The sequence below is a fragment of the Ovis aries genome, chromosome 2 (assembly GCF_016772045.2).
Source record: "Ovis aries strain OAR_USU_Benz2616 breed Rambouillet chromosome 2, ARS-UI_Ramb_v3.0, whole genome shotgun sequence".
NCBI classification, from domain to species: Eukaryota; Metazoa; Chordata; class Mammalia; order Artiodactyla; family Bovidae; genus Ovis; species Ovis aries.
In genome coordinates, this window is record NC_056055.1 from 161,583,720 (window position 1) to 161,606,451 (window position 22,732).

A 22,732-nucleotide genomic window follows, 5' to 3' on the forward strand; every position below is an offset into this window, starting at 1 on the left:
GCTTTGTAGGCATGTACAACATTGAAAATGGTTTTGATTATTTCATCCTTGTGTTACTAGCATTTTTTTTTAAATTTTAAGTCTTAGAATACATGCAAAGCCTTTATAAAGTTAGACTTGTTTATTTGAGTTGAGAGAACTTTTTTTACCTTATTTTTCCTCACAGTAATAAATTTTCAAATGTTATTTGTTCCATTGTGGTCTTTGGTCCGTCAAGAATTTGTGACTGCCAATAGACAAAGCAAACTGGCATTTATTGAACATGTTCCTTGTACCTTTTATTTATCTTCTGTTATTTATTCTTTACATTAACCCTGCAAGGTAGGCATGATATTGTCTCTATTTGTAGATTAGGTAGCTATCATATCAAGCATTTTGTTCTTTTAGTTTATTGTGTAACCCTAACTCAGGCAGGTTTTTTTAATACATGCATTCGTATCTTCTAGAGTTCTCTTCTACTTTCCATCTTTATTGTATTATAACTTTAGTTAACCTCAAAAAGATAACTTTTGCTTTTTTACCCTTGTTTTCTCTTTTCATTTTCTTTATTCAGTGTAAGACCAGTTATGGCTATTATATTACAAATATTACTATGTAATTGTATAATCTGCTTTTGCTATATTCCATGCAATAAATTTAGATTTTTCACTAATATGCATTTTTACTATGTATAGAAGTAAAATTGTGTATTATGTATTATTTTATATTAAGTAAAACTATGTAAAATAGAATTAGAATTATGTTTTAATTTTTTAAGCAATACAGTTTGACTGTGTATTATGTAAAGATTGGGAAATTAGGACTTTAGGATTTTACTGTCATCACTTGTTTCCAGTATTGTTTGTAGTACATAAATTGGAGATTTAGATCTAAATAATTTATTTTCTTTAAAAATTTTTTCATTTATTATGATCACATTTATGACCGTATTTATTTCTGACTGTTTAATTTAGTGCAGTCCTTTGGCTTAGTCCTTGTATACAACCACTATTTCTTTATCCTTAGTTTTTTTATTATGATTTTTCTTTGTGTTTGACTTCAGTGCTATTTATGGTAGTTTATATAGGAAAAGTATGTGACTAATATACTTTTGAGCTATGAGACTACTATTAAAACAACAGCTCTATTAACAGTAGAAAAACTGAGGAAAGATATGCACAGAAAGGTCATAGGAAATTAAATACAAATCAGTTTTAAACTTAGAAACATGTTTAATTTCACTCATAATCTGGTAAATTAAATAAAAATACAGTAATTTTTTCTATCAGGTTAACAAGAAGATCTATAAAATTGATAACATACTGATGTTCTTGCTGGTGGTGTAAATTAGAATTAGACAAAATCTAACCAATATTACAAATGTGCCTACTTTTGACTCGGCAACATTTCTAGGAATTTATCTTTGTGAAATGATATGTGTATTGTTACTCATTACAGCAATGTTTATTAGCAGTGCAAGATGAGAAACAGTATAAATAACCCTCAGAATACTGATTAAGAAATCTTGATACATCCATCCATGTAATGGACTGTGATACTGCAGTAAAAGAGAATACAGAAATATTTGTATATAGTCCAAAAAAGGGAAGAAATCATATTTCTCCATAAACAAAAGTTCCCTGAAATGTATATATTTAAATTTTTATTGGCGTATCATTGATTTACAATGTTGTGTCAGGTTCAGATATACAGCAGAGTGAATTGGGTATACATATACTTATGTCCACTCTTTTTAAATTCTTATCCCATATAGGCCACTTCAAAATATTGTGTAGAGTTCTCTGTACTATATGGTAGGTCCTTATTAGTTGCGTATTTTATGGGTAGTACTATGTAGAAGTCAACCCTAGTCTCCCAATTTATCCATCCCACCTTTCCCCCTGGTAGCCACAGGTTTGTTTTCTACATCTGTGACACTACTTCTGGTTTGTAAATAAGTTCATTTGTACCCTTTTAAAAAATTTTCCACATATAAGTAATATCATATGATATTTGTCTGTGTCTAACTTACTTCATTCAATATGACAAGCTCTAGGTCCACTCATGTACCTGCAGATGACATTACTTTGTTCTTTTTTATGGCTGAGTAATACTCCATTCAGTTTTTGTTCCAGTCTCGAAGAAAGGAAATGCTAAAGAATGTTCAAACTACCTCACAATTGCACTCATCTCTCACGTCAGCAAAGTAACACTCAAAATTCTCCAAGCCAGGCTTCAATAGTACGTGAACCGTGAACTTCCAGATGTTCAAGCTGGATTTAGAACAGGCAGAGGAACCAGAGATCAAATTGCCAGCATCCATTGGATCATCGAAAAAGCAAGAGAGTTCCAGAAAAACATCTACTTCTGCTTTGTTGACTATGCCAAAGCCTTTGACTGTGGATCACAACAAACTGTGGAAAATTCTTAAAGAGTTGGTAATAACAGACCATCTGACCTGCCTCCTGAGAAATTGCTTGTCAAGAAGCAACAGTTAGAACTGGACATGGAACAACAGACTGGTTCCAGATTGGGAAAAGAGTATATCAAGACTGTATATTGCTTATTTAACTTATATGCAGAGTACGACGTGAGAAACGCTGGACTGGATGAACATAAGCCAGAATCAGGATTGCCGGGAGAAACAACCTCAGAGATGCAGATGACACCACCCTTATGGCAGAAGGCGAAGAAGAACTAAAGAGCCACTTGAAGAAAAGGAAAGAGGAGAGTGAAAAAGTTGGCTTAAAACTCAACATTCAGAAAACTAAGATCATGACATCTGGTCCTATCACTTCATAGCAAATGGGTGGGAAAACAATGGAAACATGACAGACTTTATTTTTCTGGGCTCCAAAATCACTGCAGATGGTGACTGCAGCCATGAAATTAAAAGACCCTTGCTCCTTTTAAGAAAAGCTGTGACCAACCTAGACAGCATATTAAAAAGCAGAGACGTTACTTTGCCAACAGAGGTCTGTCTAGTCAAAGCTATGTTTTTTCCAGTAGTCATGTATGGATGTGAGAGTGGGACTGTAAAGAAAGCTGAGTACTGAAGAATTGATGCTTTTGAACCGTGGTGTTGGAGAAGACTCTTGAGAGTCCCTTGAACTGTAAGGAGATCCAACCAGTCCATCCTAAAGGAAATCAGTCCTGAATATTCATTGGAAGGACTGATGCTGAAGCTGAAGCTCCTATTGGAGCTTGGAGTATTCTTTGCAGCCAAAGTATCCTTTGGCCACCTGATGTGAAGAGCTGACTCATTGGGAAAGACCCTGATGCTGGGAAAGATTGAAGCCAGGAGGAGAAGGGGATGACAGAGAATGAGATGGTTAGATGACATCACCGACTCAATGGACATGAGTTTGTGTAACTCTGGGAAATGATGATGGATAGGCAAGCCTGGCGTGCTGCAGTCCATTGGGTCACAAAGAGTTAGATGTGACTGAGCGAGTGAACTTACTGAATATTCCGTTGTGTGTAAATATATATTTATGTATATGTATTATTATATATAAATATAACATATATATTATTATACAATATATAAATATTATATATATAAATGCATATATATATGTGCACCACATCTTCTTTACCCTCTCCTCTGCTGATGGACATTTAGGTTGCTTCCATGCCCTGGCTATTGTAAATAGTGCTGCAGTTGAGCTGAATATCGAGGTGTATGACTCTTTTCAAATGATGGTTTTCTCCGGGTAAATGCCTAGGAGTGGGTTTTCTGGGGCATGATATTCTATTTTTAGTTTTTTAAGGAACCGCTGGGCTTCCCTGGTGGCTCAGAGGTTAAAGCGTCTGCCTGCAATGCGGGAGACCTGGGTTCGATCCCTGGGTCAGAAAGACTCCCTAGAGAAAGAGGTGGCAACCCACTCCCGTATTCTTGCCTGGAGAATCCCATGGATGGAGGAGCCTGGTGGGCTACAGTCCATGCGTTCACAAAGAATCGGACACGACTGAGCGACTTTACTTTCACTTTCACTTTATACTGTTCTCCATAGTGACTGTACCAGTTTACATTCCCATCAACATACCTTCTCCAGCACATATTGTTTGTTGGTTTTATTGATGATGGCCATTCTGACCAGTGTGAAGTGATACTCCATTGTAATTTTGATTTGCATTTCTCTAATAGTGATGTTGAACATCTTTTCAAGTGCTTTTTGGCCATTTTTATGTCTTATGTCTTCTTTATGGTGTGCTACAGTCCATGGGGTCATAGAGAGACACGACTTAGCCACTGAACAATGTCAACAAATGTCTTTCTGAAATATTAAACAATAACGTAGTGGGTTATTTGTTGAGTGGCATATGGGAACAGAGGTTAAGGCTGTTTTCACTATATATCTTTTTATGGTTTTTGAGGGGCGAACTATATGACCATGCAGTCTATTTTTAAAACTACAGAGTGGGAAGTTGGTTGAAGGCAAGGGAAAAAAATACAGCACCTAGTTAACAGAACAAATCACTAAACTCCTTCAGAACACATAAATATAAAAGAGATAGGAAGTTGAGTAATATGGGGAAATGTAAAAAGACTATTTTAAATCAAAAAATTATTTTGCACATTACTTATAAATGACTGGGATTAAACTCTTCCGTGACTTATTTTTTCCTCCCTTGAAATCACATAGTTTATTCAGTTTGTGTTTTATGGGAAAATTCCAAGGGCAGGCTTTTCTTTTCCCTTTATAAACTGCTTTTTCAAACTGGATAGTTCAGATTACGCAGTCATACCAACCCTCAATCTCAGTGTCTTGACTCGAATTTGTTGTTTACTTTTGCTGTGTCCCCACATTGTGTAACAGTAAGGGGGCACTATTCTCTGTCTTCACTCACAAGAAATGGTAATATTACCTCAGCATGTTCCTCCCCTGACGTCCCAGTGGAGGAAAGGAAGCCTGATGGATCAGGGACAGTCTTAAAGTTCCTGCCCAGAGGTGCTACAGAGCACATCTCACACTTATTGAGCAGAGTGAGTCACATGGTCACACCTAGTTTCAAGAGAGCAGGGCAGTGCATTTTTACTAGGTACCTAGAAAGGGAGGTTAACCAGAAGTATGGTGAACCTCACTGATGACCACCACAGCTAACTTGAGTTTATATGTGATTTTTCCTTGTCTAGATGCTTGTAGAATTGCTGTTTCTTAGCAGTGTGAAAGTTTCACAGGTTATATCAAAGTGTAGGTCATAAAAACCGTAACTCTGCAAACCCTCTTGATGTGAATTTAGGTCTTTCTTTAGTAAAAGGATGATTTTCCTTTTTTTCCAGTTTTAATTATTGTTTTTGGAAAACACATTATATACTATGTTTGAAGAACATTTTTACATGGTACTTTAATTCTTCAAAGAGCTGTATAGTGATATTCTGGTATCAGTATGGGAGAAAATGAGACCTAAAAAATCAGTACATTAGACCTGTTATTCCATCATACACTGTGCATCTTGAAGTAAAATGACCTACAACAGAGAAGTTGAATCTCAGTGATTCATGCATCAAAGTGTCAAGCCAGAAGTATAATTTGAGCAGCTAATGACTTAATTTATTCTGAACTTTGATTTTGGAAGTTTGTCTCTTAAGGCATACAGAAAGTTTACAAAAAAGGAAATAGAGCTAGTGAACGCTTACAAAATGTATAAGTAAATACAAATTAAACCTGTATACTCCATTTCATTAGTAAATTGACTAAAATACATATATTTGTTAAAGAAAAAGTAAGCAGATAGTAAAGAGTTCCCACGTAATCTCTCTCTCACAGATACATGCTCATACACACACTCACCCTGGCAGTTTTCCCTGTCATTAACATCTTGCCTTACTGTGGTACATTTGTTAAAATTAATGAAGCTATATGAAACATTGCTAATGAAAGTCCATTGTTTACATTAAGGATTCTACAAGTCTATGGGTACAACACCATGTTCTGGTGCTTTGAAATAATTTATCTAATGTGACTTAAGTATGGAAAAAATATTCCATTATGGTATAATTTAGTTTATTCCTACTATGCTCCAATATTGAGAGCTCAGAAAGCTGAGAAGCATTGTTTAACTCCTCACTTTTATGATTTGTTGTGTGTGGGCGTGTCCTGAGATATAAAATAGGTTATTCTTAGATACGAGTATTATTTTATCGTATAATTAGTATAATATATATCATGCTACTGCTGCTGCTGCTGCTGCTGCTGCTGCTGCTGCTGCTGCTGCTGCTGCTGCTGCTAAGTTACTTCAGTCATGTCCGACTCTGTGTGACCCCATAGACGGCAGCCCACCAAGGCTCCCCCCTCCCTGGGATTCTCCAGGCAAGAACATTGGAGTGGGTTACCATTTCCTTCTCCAGTGCATGAAAGTGAAAAGTGAAAGTGAAGTCACTCAGTCGTGTCCGACTCTTAGCAACACCATGGACTGCAGCCCACCAGGCTCCTCCATCCATGGGATTGTCCGGGCAAGAATACTGGAGTGGAGTGCCATTGCCTTCATAGCTTAGTATAATCATGCGTTAGTAATATTATTAGTATAATTACAGAAATTTGAACTTAAAAAATAAGATTGCAGTATATTGAAAATACTACCCTTAGCCAAACTGTCTAAAATACAAAAATTAAAAATCTTCAATTAAGTGGTAAAGATAACAAATTCTGTGGTTTGTTGTATTTCAAATATTTTATTTTAAAAATAGATATGGTTCCAAATGAGAGATTTAAGTCTGGAAAATACTCTTCTACATAGAAATTAGACTTGCTAGATGGTTAAAGTTTCTTCTAGTTTGTTTCTTCTGGTTGCATATTGTTGAATATTGTGTCCCTGAAAGTATTTGTGAATAGTAATAAAAGCCTCTGGATGCTGGCAGTTCAAAGCAAACTATACGAGTATATCTGTAACATTAATTTTTAGCTACAAAGAATGTGGAAATGGGATATCCAAATTGATTATGCTGGTTAATGTAACGTAACCAACTAAGGTTTTTTTCGTATATAATATAGTATAAAATATTGAAAAGATGACATTGTCTCCTTGGGGAAAAAAAAATCTGACTTATGATTGTTAACCTAGCTAATTACACAGTAAATTTTAGCCATATCAAGAGTGAAACTAAAATTATTATTTGAAGACATGCTTGCTACTATATTTAAATCATCATTTCAGACCATACACACACACCTAACGAAAAAGTTGTGAGCTAATTCATGCAACTCACAGTAACTTGATGTTAAAGTAAATTTAGTGGAAAAAAAGGCTATAAACCTGTTATAACTTCCTTTGCATATGTAAAATGAAGGCATTATTATTGACCCTGTTTCATTCTGCAAATAATTTGAAATGGTTTTGAACAATTTATCAAACCTAAAGTGATTTTAAACATAAAATCAGAGCCAGGGAAATATAAATACTATGTAAGTACAATAGCAAGAAGTAGGTGCAAGAACATAGCAGATTGCTAAGAAAATGCCATACAGGCTATATTTTGAGAAGCAAGTTAGTATCAGTTGGGGACTAACTCTGGTGATAGGATGTGATTTTATCGAAAGACAGAGAAGTACCACCTAATCTTTTGACAGTTTTCTCTAAGAATGTAACTTTTCTCTGCTGGGCTCTTACTCATAGTATGAGAGTTGACATTTGAAGTTGTCTTTCTTTTTTATTTTTAAAGGACTTAGTTTACCTATGATCTGAGGTGGAGTACCATCTGCTTAGAATATGTTTGATATCCTGTTGTGAAACCTGATGATTTGAAATGAGGGATTTTGCTTTTTTGTTGTTGTTGTACACAGATATTGCAGTGACAAATAGAGATAAAATACTGCAAATACAAGTAGTATTTTGTTTTTCAAAATAGTTTACCAGTTGTCTCAGTGACTTTGTGGCATAATCCTTTTTGTCCTCATGAAGTCTGATGCCACTTTTGTTGTATACATAGCCTGATTTCCTGAGCTATATATTTTGTGATAGTACTCATCTGCTTCTATTTTCATATTAGCAAGAATAATCCATCACTCTTCCTTTTTTAAAATCGTTTTTTCTTAATTCTATTTATTTCCACATTTCAGAAAATATATGTAGTATTAATATGAAGAGATAAATGTGATAGTGCAGTATGAGTGATAAGATGTCACAAATCAAAAATATAAAGAATGTTAATATGTGGCATAGAAAACTAATTATAAAAATGTGAAGCTTTATAATTGAACAGTTTAAGATGGTTTAACACTTTCTGGGTATTTTTAGTAGTAATTACTATTATATTTTGGGCTTCCCAGGTGATGCTAGTGGTAAAGAACCCACCTGCCAGTGCAGGAGACTTGAGACATGAGTTCAGTCCCTGAGTCAGGAAGATCCCCTGGAGAACGGAATGGCAACCCATCTCAGTATTCTTGCCTGGAAAATTCCATGGGCAGAGGAGCCTGGCAGGCTACCGTCCTTGGAGTTGCAAAGAGTCAGACACAGCTGAAGCAATTTAGCATGCACACACTTTATATTTGAAGTATATTGCTAGTAGTAATAATTTTTATTGTTGTGAGATCTAAGGTACTTTAATAAGGGCTCTCTCTGGTTACCTAACAACTAACAAAGGTAACATCTCATATTTAGCTTAACCGCTTTGAATTTCTGTTTTGATTTTCATTTCAAGGTAACATGCAAAGTAGTTCACAGTATTTCACAGAAATTAATGTATTGAGGGTAGATATTTTACAGTCATTTAGTATTTTTCTGGTACTTATTTTCAATAGCTTTTAACTGAGTTCAATAATAATTTTGTAAAGTCAGTACTGTAGACATGTAATGAACTGACTGAGACGTAAAGTTCTTAAATACCTGTAGTTTTTTGTGACTTCTACTGCAAAGAAGTATTTCCTTTGAAAACTTAAGGGTTATGTCTAAATATTTATCAGAAGTTTGGGTAGCTGATTGAGAGAATGTGGCATCAGTCCTGGTTCTGACGTCTTACTAAATCAAACATTAGAAGTTCTAGTTGAACTTTCTGTCTGTAGAGAATCTGCAAACTTAATTGTTAATTTTCAATGACAGCTGTTAATATTCTGTTCCTATTACTCATAGTTTAAAAAAGAATATGGGCTTATCATCGTTTACTTGTTATTAAATATTTCATAAACTTTTTAATATTATTTAGTTAATAAACCATGCTTTGAAAGAACTAATGGAAGTAGAAGGAGTGAGTGAAAACATATTACAAGTTCACTTAAATGGTAAGTGTGTTCTCATTTTGCCATTGGAATGATGTAAGCATATGAGCTTTTTACATTATGAGACTAAATTTACTCATATATTTAAAATCTGCATTAATAACTATATTTTAAAAATGAAATCTTTGTTTAACAGACTTTTACTTTAGCACACTATGCACAATATTTTTAGAAATTTTAAATTATTAATAAAAGCACATGAGGTCTCATTTTTTTGTATTGATTTTCTTTTTTTTAATTTATTTATTTTAATTGGAGGCTAATTACTTTACAGTATTGTAGTGGTTTTGCTATACATTGACATGAATCAGCCATGAGTGTACATGTGTTCTTATCCTTTTTCTAAATGACATTAATTCCAAGGAAGATGGTTCTTTGAGTCTATTTAATGTTTTCACTATTAAATTTTAAAAAGGAAATAATGTAAACTAAAAAGTTTTGACTTTTTCTTTCTAGTTAAATATTTAAAAGCATTAAAAAAACTTACTTGACTAGAAAATAATCTGCATTGTATCAAATACTTATTTGATTTTTATGACCTACTTTTAAATGGGTTTTATTTCAGGACTGCTGCAGATCAATGATAAAATTGCCCTAAAGGAAATCACAAGACAGTTAAATCTGGAAAATGTGGTTGGAGATAAAGTTTTTGTAAGTATCATTTTCACTATTTTATTAAATAGGATTCAAAGTAAAGTCTGTATAGCATGGACCTGTTTATATTTTGGAAGAGTAGGAATGGGTCAGAGATTCTAAAATGAAATATACAAGATTCTTATCATAAGAATGTACAATGTATAGAATGTATTTATTCATCAAATCTTTTAAGTTTCGACTTTTTAAAGTAGATTTTATTGGTTATATTAGGGCTTCCTCGGTGGCTCAGACAGTAAAGAGTCTGCCTGTAGTGCAGGAGACCCAGGTTCAATCTCTGGGTCAGAAAAATTCTCTGGAGAAGGGAATGGCAACCCACTCCAGTATTCTTGCCTGGAAAATCACATGGACAGAGGAGATTAGCAGGCTGCAGTCCATGAGGTCGTAAAGAGTCAGACATGCCTGAGTGGCTTCACTTGTACTTTTCACATTAGTTATACAATAGTTTAAGAAACAAGATTTGTTTAAATATTATCTGAGTTGTTTCTTTGTAAGAAAAATATTCTGATTCTCTACCCTTGGAGATAGATTAATCTGCTTTTAAAAATATTAATACTCTATTAGTCTACTTCTAGTCTTAAGAGACTTGGATAGCATGAGAGTAGTAGAAAATGTACTGAATTTGAAGCTACAAATGGTAGATTTGTAACTATTGACTATAACTGTTTACTACCTGTATATCGTGTCTAATAAGTATGAATTACAGATCCCTCACCAGTTTCATTGGCATTGTCTTATTATACTTCACACATTTATTCTAAACATGAAAAGAAGTGTTAAACATAATTATTTTTGTTCTTAAATTGGATGCTAAGATACTGTGCAAATGTCAGTTGTATTTTACTATTAAAATACTCTCAGAAAGTTATTGTACCCACATCGTTATTATACCTTGGGATCTCAGGGCAGTAAACATAAATAATTTAACTGATTAGAAGTGTTTTGAAACTTGTATTAAACATTTTACCTATCAACTTGATTTATTAGGCTCAAGGAAAACATGATTAATTTAACTTGAAGCTGAGGTAATTTTCATCATGAAGTGACTCCTCAGCTTAATGCAGTTGAAGTGGGTTGTGTACATTTCAAATTCATTTTCTGGTCACTGGTGATGATGCAGTGGTGTTCCTCTAAACTATGTTTTATGGACTGTAATAACACTGCCATTGTTGTGTGAGCCACCTAGCATCTAGTAATTTTATTCTTTAAAAATTAACTATAAGTAAAGTTGAACTATGTGTAAAATACATAGCTAGTGGGAAACTACTGTGTAACACATGGAGCTCAGCTCAGTGCTCTGTGATGACGGGCAAGAATGAAAGGGAGGGTCAAGAAGGAGGGGATATATTAGTATTTATACTTATAGCTGAATCATGTCATTATACAGCAGAAACTAAGACAACATTGTAAAGCAGTTGTCCTCCAGTTAATGAAAAATTATCTATAAAAAGTTGAGCCAGAGCTGTGTTACCTTCCATTACCTACAGGTTTTTGAAGTGCAAGTTCAAATGTTCCTTCTGAAATCTGTTGTTTTCCCCTTGTCCAGAATGTAGTATAAAAGATAGTGGCCTCCTTGGCAAAGCAGAGTTACTGTTACATAGAATCTGTTTGGGTTTTGGTTTCCACTTGATGTAGATTCGTGTTTCTAACTTTTCTAAATATTGCTGTTTGTATTGGATTGTATGAAATAATTCATGGCACAGCTACTTACCATCCTAGTCATTACTATTGATATCATAATCCTCACATAAACAGATTATTAGTTTAATTCCTACATTATATCAATTAGGCACCTGGAGGCTAAGACATAATTAGTGTGTCTAAATTCATAAAATAACAAAGGCTGGACATTAAGAATCTAAGTCATTTAACCCCAGAGCCTTTTGGTTTTGTGTATTTAGAGCAAATTTGTATATACTTTTATACACACACACATATGTATATGTATGTGTATATTTATATAAGTATATGCTTACAAAAGTAAATTCTTATAATATGTACATATGAATTTACCTAAGTATATACTTACTGTAAAGTGTAATAGTCTTTTAAAGAAATAAGCCTTCCCTGGTAATCCAGTGGTAAGAATCTGCCTACCAATGCATGGAACACAGGTTCAACCCTGGGTCCAGGAGGATTCCACATACCATGGGGCAGCTGAGCCTGTGTGTCACAACTGCGGAGCCCACGTTCTAGATAGAGCTCATGCTCTGCCACCAGAGAAGCCACAGGAATAAGAGTAGCCCCCACTCTTTGCAACTAGAGAAAGCCTGCATGCAGCAACAAAGACCCAGCACAGCTAAAAATAAATAAACTTATATATATATGTATATATATATATATATAAATACCAAAAGATAAGCAGTCTTTGAGTAACTTTGACCACTGATTTTCCAACAGTTTGTCTGAGCTTTTGTTTACATTATGGTAAATACCTCTCGCCCTCCCTACTTTGGAAATAATATTTCTTGACAGCATGTAATCATCACAAAATGTGTAGAAGTTCTTTAAAACATGTTATGTTATTTTATATCAGCTTTCTTAACTGGGAAACAAACAAGTGTGTATCTTTTGTCCTTAACACTGCCTCAAGTTTAAAGTTCCTGTTTCTTTAAATTAAGAAATTTGAATGAAGTAAAAATTAAGGACTTCAGTGAAAAAATATTTTAACAAGGCCTTTATCCACAAGCTGGAACTTGTGGAACTTCTGGATAATGCATCTGCTACTCTATTAGTTTCTGTCCAGAATATTTAAATTGTACCCAAAAATGTATTGACTTGTTCTAAGTAAAGACAGCCAAATTTGATATGATATATACAAATTCTATAATCTGCTCTTCAATAGAGAAACACTGTTGTATTGTCTAATGTTTGAGGCAGGTTTCTTCTTCCTTTTCCTTTGGGATCTCATTCAAATTCATGGTCATTTTTTTAGTAGTATGGGTTTGAGACTCGGAACAGACTGACACGTTTGAAGATAAAAGTACAGTGAATTTCTTTTTTTCTCTGATTGTGTTTAGAGTATAGCAACTCTTAAAAACTACCTTCGATTAAATTTTTACAGATTTTATCCAGAAAATATAAAATTTTGAACATGGCATAATCCCATTTTCAGTGTTATGCCATCTCTACTGTTATATTAAAGTTTTAGATTGTAAGCATACAAGAGATGGAGCTCAGAATCTGGCCAATGACTTTCATTTACTAGAAAAATACATAAAACTATTTATACAGTGTCTGGAGTCATATAGCCCTCTTTTATTCTTTATTTCAATAAACTTCTAGTCATGGTGTCTCTTTTTGTTATTCAGGGTAGCTTTGCTGAAAACCTTTCATTTCTTCTGGAAGCTTTAAAAAAAGGTAAATATTAGCTTATTTAACAGTATCAATAGTTATCTTTATTTTTCCCCTGATCGTATGCTTTATAAAAAATAAATATAAAAAAGAAATAATGACCACTGAAATTCCTATTAATAGTGATTATTCCGATTAACATTTTATTTCATATCTTTATTCACCTATAGTATATCATTAGTATAATTTTTATAAGAATGAAATGTTTTTTATTTTATTGTGAGATGTATATCTTTTCACTTACTCATAGTATGTTGTAAGCATCATTCCATGTCTGTAAATATTGAGTGCATGATCATTTTTATGGTTCTCATATATCTCATTTTTAAATTATAAGCTATTTTAAAATTGTAACATAATAAATTATAACATTAATCACCGGCTATCAACTTTTATTTCTGATTTTGTATAATTAGGAAGAAATGCTTAAATGATCATCCAGATTTCCTGGGGTAAATTTCAATGAGTAGAATACTGGGTTAAAGATTTCACATTTAAAAGCATAAATACTGATTGCCAAATTACCCTAGAAGATCCATTTTCTAAACATATTTTAAAGTACTTTTTTCAGAACCTCAAACAATTGTTTTTTTTGTTTGCTTTTTTAATAGAAAAAAATTTTCAGTTTAATTTTAATAATTTGGGCACTCATGATGTTCATATCAAATTTTAATTGGCCACAGATATTTCCTGATTTGTGTTTTTCCTGTTCTTTGCTTTATTTTGGTGGTTTACCTCATACTTAACTGTGAGAATTCTTACACTTGTTTTTTTCTTAATTTTGGTTTGGACTTTTCTCATGAATAGAAGTTTTAAATTATTTACATAATCAAAAGTTTTCTTTTCTTTATACTTTAAAGACATACACTTATATTTTCATCCAGTACATACACTTATAATTCATAATTTAGCTGGAATTTGTTTTGGAAAGGTGTAAAGTGGAGATGGCTTGAATATACCAATTCTCCATTGTTATGTAATACTGTATTTTATCAGAAATGAAATTTCTGTCTTATGTAGGTCTGTGTCTAGACTTCTGAGTGGTCCCTGTGGTTTTAATGTCTTTTAGGTTAATGTATATGTTTTATTATCTTTTAGATAGTATTACCCAAACTATAATATCTGATAATAATTAAAAGAATTATTAATTAACCTGTTTATTACCAGGGTTTTTTCACTTGTTTATGCAGATATGAAGCCTTTGACCTTAAGGAAATAGTGCTTGTTCTCCTAAAGCACTTTCCATTGTTGTAGTGAAAAAAATGAATCCAGAGTCATGTGAAAGTTTTCCCTGTTTTTGAAAAGTTGAAATTGTCATTAGTAGGAGTTAAAGTAGCTTTGGTACCATTGTTTATAAAAATTATTTCCAGGGGAAGACTTACTTTGCATTTCTAACTAAAAGTGAGTCTGTTTTGAAGTAATAGTTTTATGTACTTTTATATTTAAACCTGAAGTATTTTGGTCTATGTAGGTTAAAAAATCTTTGTCTATTTTCTGATGATAGAAGAATTATTTACATAATTTAAGAAACAATAGTCTTCAGTCATTTAAATGATTTTCTTAACTTTTCCTCAATAAAGCTACTGGAAGTCTGGTTTAGACTGAAGTACTTGAGGGCAATAGGAGCTATTTTGTCTTTTGAATAATTTTTTTGTTGAATAATTGAACATGCATTGGTAAGTGCATTACCCAAAGTAGGTTAACAATGTACTTTTGTTGGATTGAGTTTTAGAAAATGAAATGTACTAAATAGTTTGGAAGCTTAAGAAAGGTTGATATAACTGCTTATTAGTATAAAACTCTTATTTTTTCTTAGGTGACCGGACTAGTAGTTGCCCAGTGATCTTCATATTAGATGAATTTGATCTTTTTGCTCATCATAAAAACCAAACACTCCTCTATAACCTTCTTGACATTTCTCAGTCTGCACAGACTCCAGTAGTAATTATTGGTCTTACATGCAGATTGGTAAGTCTTTCTATTTAAAAACAATTGATTATAATATTTAGAAAATTAAAGCTTAATAACTGACTTAGTTACTATGTAGCTCACTAATATATTTCATTAGTGTTTCACACATTTATGCCACTTTTTAACTCAAAGGAAACAAGGAAACGTTTATCACACATGCTTGTAGGCTAATACCTCCCTCCATTTCACTCAGATTACTGAATAAAAAATGTGAAGTGAGATTTTGCTAATAAATATCATATAATTCTACATTAGTAAATAAAGAGAAAGTTAACCTCACCACCATTTTATAAAAATTGCTAATGGTTTCTCATACTTTTTATATTTAAGATTCTTTCCATATTTTAAAAGTACGTGGAATCAGCTCAAAATGATACTAACCCAACTTTGTGGGTACACATCTCTGGAAATGGAAGGGATTATTTCTGTCATGTTATCATAGTAGTCACTAGCTTCTTTGCTCCTTGGGAGATTTTTATAATGATTTTAATTGAAGTCTTAATGTTATCACATTACTTTGTGTAGACTCCATGCATGTTAAACCTTCAGACAGTTTATGTAGGTCTGTTTTTGTTTACTCTCTCTCTTTTTAAAAACTTTTCCTGGAAGTGGGTATACCATTCTTGAAAGTACTGCAATACCAGATCGATGGGTGGAGTGGACGGAGCAAGCTCCCTTTCTATCTCCTAGTTCCAGAAACACATTTAATTCATTGTCCTCAGAATATGTATCAGATACTAAGCTGACAAGAACATATACTACTAGGCAAAAGGCCAAAAAGCATTGTGTTTACCTTCTTTTTACTCTCCTTATATGAACTTTCTTATTGAATTCAGGTAAAACTGGTATTTAAGAGTCATCTTAATACTAATATGAGTCATCATAGTACTAACACTGTGGCTGCCATGCATTCATAATTTTTAATCCTTTTTTTCCTTCATTTTTTAGCAAACTTATGCCAGGCCCTTCCACTTATTTTCCTTTTCTGCAGCTACTTCTCTTTTTTAGAACTGGGAAGCACTTTACTAAGTCATCTTTCAACAGTCCTGCTAGTATCATTTCTCTAAAGTTCAGTTCAGTTCAGTTGCTCAGTCCTGTCCAACTCTGTGCGACTCCACGAACTGCAGCACGCCAGGCCTCCCTGTCCATCACCAACTGCCAGAGTTTACCCAAACCGTTGTCCGTTGAGTCGGTGCTGCCATCCAACCATTCCATCCTCTGTCATCCCCGTCTCTTCCTGCCCTCAATCTTTCCCAGCATCAGGGTCTTTTCAAATGAGTCAGCTCTTTGCATCAGGTGGCCAAAGTATTGGAGTTTCAGCTTCAACAGCAGTCCTTCCAATGAACACTCAGAACTGATCTCCTTTAGGATGGACTGGTTGATCTCCTTGCGGTACAAGGAACCCTCAAGAGTCTTCTCCAACACCACAGTTCAAAAGCATCAATTCTTTGGCGCTCAGCTTTCTTTATAGTCTACCTCTCACATCCATACATGATTACTGGAAAAACCATACCCTTGACTAGACGGAAATTGTTGGCAAAGTAATGTCTCTGCCTTTTAATATGCTGTCTAAGTTGGTCATAGCTTTCCTTCCAAGAAGTAAGCGTCTTTTAATTTCATGGCTACAATCACCATCTGCAGTAATTTTGGAGCCCCCAAAAATAAAGTCAGCACTGTTTCCACTGTTTCCCCATCTATTTGCCAAAAGTAATGGGACGGGTTGCCATGATCTTAGTTTTCTGAATGTTGAGCTTTAAACCAACTTTTTCTCTCTCCTCTTCATCAAGAGACTCTTTAGTTCTTCTTCACTTTTTGCCGTAAGGGTGGTGTCATCTGCATATCTGAGGTTATTGATATTTCTCCCAGCAATCTTGATTCCAGCTTGTGTTTCCTCCAGCCCAGGATTTCTCATGATGTATTCTGCATAGAAGTTAAATAAGCAAGGTGACAATATGCAGCGTTGATGTACTACTCCTTTTCCTATTTGAAACCAGTATGTTGTTCCATATCCAGTTCTAACTGTTGACCTGCATACAGGTTTCTCAAGAGGCAGGTCGGGTGGTCTGGTATTCCCATCTCTTTCAGAATTTTCCACAGTGTATTGTGATCCACACAGTCAAAGGTTTGGCATAGTCAATATTTCTGGAACTGCCTTGCTTTTTTGTTGATCCAACAGATGTTGGCAATTTGATCTCTGGTTCCTCTGCCTTTTCTAAAACCAACTTGAACATCTGGAAGTTCACGGTTCACATATTGCTGAAGCCTGGCTTGGAGAATTTTGAGCATTACTTTACTAGTGGTGACATGAGTGCAGTTGTGCGGTAGTTTGAGCATTCTTTGGCATTGCCTTTCTTTGGGATTGGAATGAAAACTGACCTTTTCCAGTCTTGTGGCCCCTGCTGAGTTTTCCAGATTTGCTGTCATATTGAGTGCAGCACTTTCACAGCATCATCTTTCAGGATTTGAAATAGCTCCACTGGAATTCCATCACCTCCACTAGCTTTGATCCTAGTGATGCTTCCTAAAGCCCACTTGACTTCACATTCCAGAATGTCTGGCTCTAGTTGAGTGATCCCACCGTCATGATTATCTGGGTCATGAGGATCTTTTTTGTACAGTTCTTCTGTGTATTCTTGCCACCTCTTAATATCTTCTGCTTCTGTTAGGTCCATACCATTTCTGTCCTTTATTGAGCCCATATTTGCATGTAATGTTCCCTTGGTATCTCTAATTTTCTTGAAGAGATCTCCAGTCTTTCCCATTTTATTGTTTTCCTCTATTTCTTTGCATTGATCACTGAGGAAGGCTTTCTTATCTCTCCTTGCTTTCCTTTGGAACTCTGCATTCAAATGGGTGTATCTTTCCTTTTCTCCATTGCTTTTCACTTCTCTTCTTTTCACAGCTATTTGTAAGGCTTCCTCAGACAGCCATTTTGCCTTTTTGCATTTGTCTTTCTTGGGGATGGTCTTGATCCCTGTCTCCTGTACAATGTCATGAAGCTCTGTCCACAGTTCATTAGGCACTCTGTCTATCAGATCTAGTCCCTTAATTCTATTTCTCACTTCCACTGCATAATCATAAGGGATTTGATTTAGGTCATACCTGAATGATCTAGTGGTTTTTCCCCACTTTCTTCAATTTAAGTCTGAATTTGGCAATCAGGAGTTCATAATCTAAGCCACAGTCAGCTCCCAGTCTTGTTTTTGCTTTCTGTATAGAGCTTCTCCATCTTTGCATGCAAAGAATATAATCAGTCTGTTTTTGGTGTTGACCATCTGGTGATGTCCATGTGTAGAGTCTTCTCATGTGTTTTTGGAAGAGGGTGTTTGCTATGGCCAGTGCGTTCTTTTGGCAAAACTCTATTAGCCTTTACCCTGCTTCATTCTGTACTCCAAGGCCAAATCTGCCTGTTACTCCAGGTGTTTCTCGCTTCCTGCTTTTGCATTCCAGTCCCTTATGATGAAAAGGACATCTTTTTTGGGTGTTAGTCCTAGAAGGTCTTGTAGGTCTTCATAGAACCATTCAAATTCAGCTTTTTCAGCGTTACTAGTTGGGGCATAGACTTGGTTTACCGTGATATTGAATAGTTTGCCTTGGAAACAAACAGAGATCATTCTGTCATTTTTGAGATTACATCCAAGTACTTCATTTCGGACTCTTGTTGACCGTAATGGCTATTCCATGTCTTCTAAGGGATTCCTGCCCATAGTAGTAGATATAAAGGTCATCTGAGTTAAATTCACCCATTCCAGTCCATCTTAGTTCACTGCTTCCTAGAATGTTGATGTTCACTCTTGCCATCACCTGTGACCACTTCCAATTTGCCTTGATGCATGGACCTAACATTCTAGGTTCCTATGCTACATTGCTCTGTACAGCATTGAACCTTGCTTCTAACCAGTCCCATCCACAACTGGGTGTTGTTTTTGCTTTGGCTCTATCCGTTCATTCTTTCTGGAGTTATTTCTCCACTGATCTCCAGTAGCATATTGGGGACCTACCAACTTGGGGAGCTCATCTTTCAGTGTCCTGTCTTTTGCCTTTTCATACTGTTCATGTTTCATACTTTTCATACTGTTCATCTGATCACATGGACCACAGCCTTGTCTAACTCAGTGAAACTAAGCCATGCCGTGTGGGGCCACTCAAGACAGACGGGTCATGGTGGAGAGCTCTGACAGAATGTGGTCCACTGGAGAAGGAAATGGGAAACCACTTCAGTATTCTTGCCTTGAGAACCACATGAACAGTCTCTAAAGAGTAGCTTTCTATGTCCTCCTTCCCCAGTATTTTAGAGCTTTTGATGTATGCTTTCATAATAAGCTCTCTCAGACTAAACCTGGTGGGTTCTCCACATATCTTTATTCTTCTTTGTGAAAAATAGCAATATAACACAGTCGTTAAGGAAGCCTGTTCCTTCTTGCTAAAAGCTCTTCCTTTAGATGGAAGTGGCAATGGCAGATGCTGTCGTTCCAACGAGGGCCCAAATAAAGGGTTTGTGGCTCCTTAGTGAAGGCTCTTTTTTATTCTGTGTGTTTAATTTTCTAGCTGTGTAACTCTCCAACTGTGTGATTGAAGTCCATCTAGGTGTCCATTTTTAGAGGAAAAGAGCAGAAGGATTGATGGAGTAGTGATTTTGCTAGCAAATAACCTCTTCCCTGTGGCAGCAATTTTATTTTCACTACTCCCTCTATCCCCACATTACCAACTTCTGTCGTTACTGTCTACCATAAAAATATCGGTTAGTGTTCACCTCTAAAATTCTTTTGTTGTTGTCGTTTAGTTGTTAAGTTGTGCCTGACACCTTGCAACCCCCTGGACTGCAGCATCCCAGGCTTCCCTGTCGTCTGCTATCTCCCAGTTTGCTCAAATTCATGTCTGTTGAGTCGATGATGCTGTCTGGCCATCTCATACTCTGCTGTCCCGTTCTCCTTTTGCTTCAATCTTTTCCAGCATCAGGGTCTTTTTCCATTTAGTCAGCTCTTTGCATCAGGTGGCCAGAGTTTTGGAGCTTCAGCTTCAGTACCAGTCCTTCCAATGAATATTCAGGGTTGATTTCTTCTAGGATTGATTGGTTTGATCTCTATGCAGTCCAAAGGACCCTCAAGGGTCTTCTCCAGCACTACAGTTCAAAGGCATCAATTTTTTAGCACTCAGCCTTCTTTATGATCCAGTTCTCACATCTGTACATGACTACTGGAAAAACCATAGCTTTGACTATACAGACTTCTATCTTTTCCCATTCCTAAGTTAAGGCTCTTAATTCTGTTTGCCCAGTGTTGCTTCCACTACCTTTCAACCACCTACTCAGATGGGTGATCTAGAACTCCTCCTTAGTAGAAAATTAATGTGTAGTACTTCTGAAATAACTTGTAGTTTTCTTATGCTGACTATTTTTCTCTACCTATAAAAATATCTCAGGTTTTCAGTCACCCTCCCACTTCAAGCCCCAAGCTATTCATCTTTCCTGTCTTCCTTCCCACATTAGCCATGATGCCTTTAATTCTTCCCTATGTATCATTGGTTTCTTAACCTAGAGTCATCTGGGTAGATTTGAAATTCCATATTTCTGGGCCTCACCACAGCTTTTTGTTTTTCTTTTTTATAGAAAATTGACACTAAACTTGCTCCCTCTCTTACGGGAAAATAGCACATAGCTTCTCAAATGTTACTATAAAAGAGCCAGAAGACAGAATAATTTATTTTACCAATGTAATGCTATATTCTTGCCAGTTTCCTTTTCTATACTTTGTTTCTTACATCTAGTATAGCTTCAGCTTAATCTGTATAGTTTAGTGAACTGAGTTTTTCTTCATCACATATGCTGCTTCTTGAGTTTTTGTTACATAAAGCAAAGAAAACAATGCTGTATGTTTTCATCAATGTTAATTATTAAGTCTAACTACATTTTGTTATCTTAATTTTTTTAGATGAACTTCATAGACTCTTTGAAATTCCTTATTGAGACTCTTCATGTTACTCCGGAATATAGCTATATTCACTATGGTTATAATTTTTTAGCAGTTATTATAGGTCTTGCAGTGTTAAAGATTAGCAGAGAAAAACATAATTAGGAAAAGGCTAATCAGGACATCATTGACATTGCCAGACCAACACGTGCTTAGAAGAGGATTAAAAGTAGCTTGTGTTAAAAATATTTTTAGGGGTTTGGTTTATTTACAAGTCACATTGTCTTACCTGTACTACCTTGTAGTCCTAACTATATCAAGGGAATAATTAAAGTCTTTAGAACCTTGCATAAATTTTTTTAATGTTTAATTGTGTATTATAGGATAAGCATTGCTAATTATAAGTGATAAGTCATTATACCTGTATCATTCGTATGGTTATTTTAAACATGTATCTCATGGAGATTTTTGTTTGTTTTTAAGGATATTTTGGAACTCTTAGAAAAAAGAGTGAAGTCACGATTTTCCCACCGGCAGATACACTTAATGAATTCATTTAGTTTTCCACAGTACCTTAAAATATTTAAAGAACAATTATCTCTACCTTCCATATTTCCAGAGAAGATTTTTGCCGAGAAATGGAATGAGAATGTACAGGTAATTTAGAACAAAAACAATAATATTAAAGTTATTTTTGTGTCTTGCTATACCATTTGAAAGCAGTTGAAACTTGAAAATTTTTATAATCTGTAAATTAGCATAAAGTTTCTAATGTTTCTGTGGCATAAAACTGTATTAATATATACTGCTGTGTGTTTTTTATTTTAAAAAACAGTTGAAATGTCATACCTCCTGTTTTTTCCCTCAAAAGAACTTTTATGAGATTTGTTTTATATCTTGTTTATATTTTAGATTATTTTGTTAATGAATTTCATCATTAAATATTTTCTTTATTTTACAAGTTTAGCAATATACTAACTTAGTAAGGTTCATACATACCTGTAGAGTGTGGGTTTTCCTTCTTATGAACAGTTAAGCTTTTTTCTTCGTCGGTCTGTTAAGATGCATTTTAGACTGGCACCTTTGGTTATATTATCTCTATTGACAAGTGCCATCTTTGAGTTCTTGCATTTACTAAACCTTGTGGACTCTGTAAATTTACTTAAGTTGATGAGCATAACTTCTGCAGAGTATTGTTGTATCAACTAAGCATACTAGCATCCATTTATCTTATACTGAAAAGTTTTAGTTGTTAGGGAGGAGGGAGAGAGTGTATGTATGTGAATATGTGATTAATAATGTGTTTGGAAAACAGTGTTCCTGATAAATCTCACACATTAAAAATATGGGCCTTGTAGAAAATATTGGAGTCCTTAGTTTTGTAAGAATTGGGAATAACTGGTCTATAATATTAAATACTAATGTGTGAGGATGATTAGGTCCGCTTAGAGTTACACAGTCTCTTGGAGGGGGAAATGGCAACCCACTCCAGTATTCTTGCTTGGGAAATCCCGTGGTCAGAGGAACCTGATGGGCTGCAGTCCATGGGGTCACAAAGAGTTGGACACAACTGAACAACTAAACAACAAACATAGCACAGTCTATATTCATAGGCTCTAAAAAGATTATTTATGGTATAGCAATAAT

General features: G+C 34.8%; 1 protein-coding gene and 1 pseudogene across 29 annotated transcripts in view; one reads left to right on the forward strand and one right to left on the reverse strand.

Annotated features, from left to right (window-relative positions):
* ORC4 (origin recognition complex subunit 4) overlaps nt 1-22,732 on the forward strand; it is a 95,809-nt gene that overhangs the window by 51,142 nt on the left and 21,935 nt on the right. For all 29 annotated transcript variants that reach the window (XR_009599353.1, XR_009599355.1, XR_009599356.1 and 26 more), the window contains 5 exons: nt 9,125-9,200; nt 9,763-9,848; nt 13,163-13,211; nt 15,022-15,173; nt 21,569-21,742. Coding sequence is in view for 21 of the 29 variants with exons in the window: in XM_060410045.1 (XP_060266028.1) it covers nt 9,125-9,200; nt 9,763-9,848; nt 13,163-13,211; nt 15,022-15,173; nt 21,569-21,742 (537 nt within the window). In the remaining 8 variants the exon portion in view is untranslated. The remainder of the gene's footprint in view (nt 1-9,124; nt 9,201-9,762; nt 9,849-13,162; nt 13,212-15,021; nt 15,174-21,568; nt 21,743-22,732) is intronic.
* On the reverse strand, nt 15,784-15,961 carry LOC114113450 (U2 spliceosomal RNA; annotated as a pseudogene).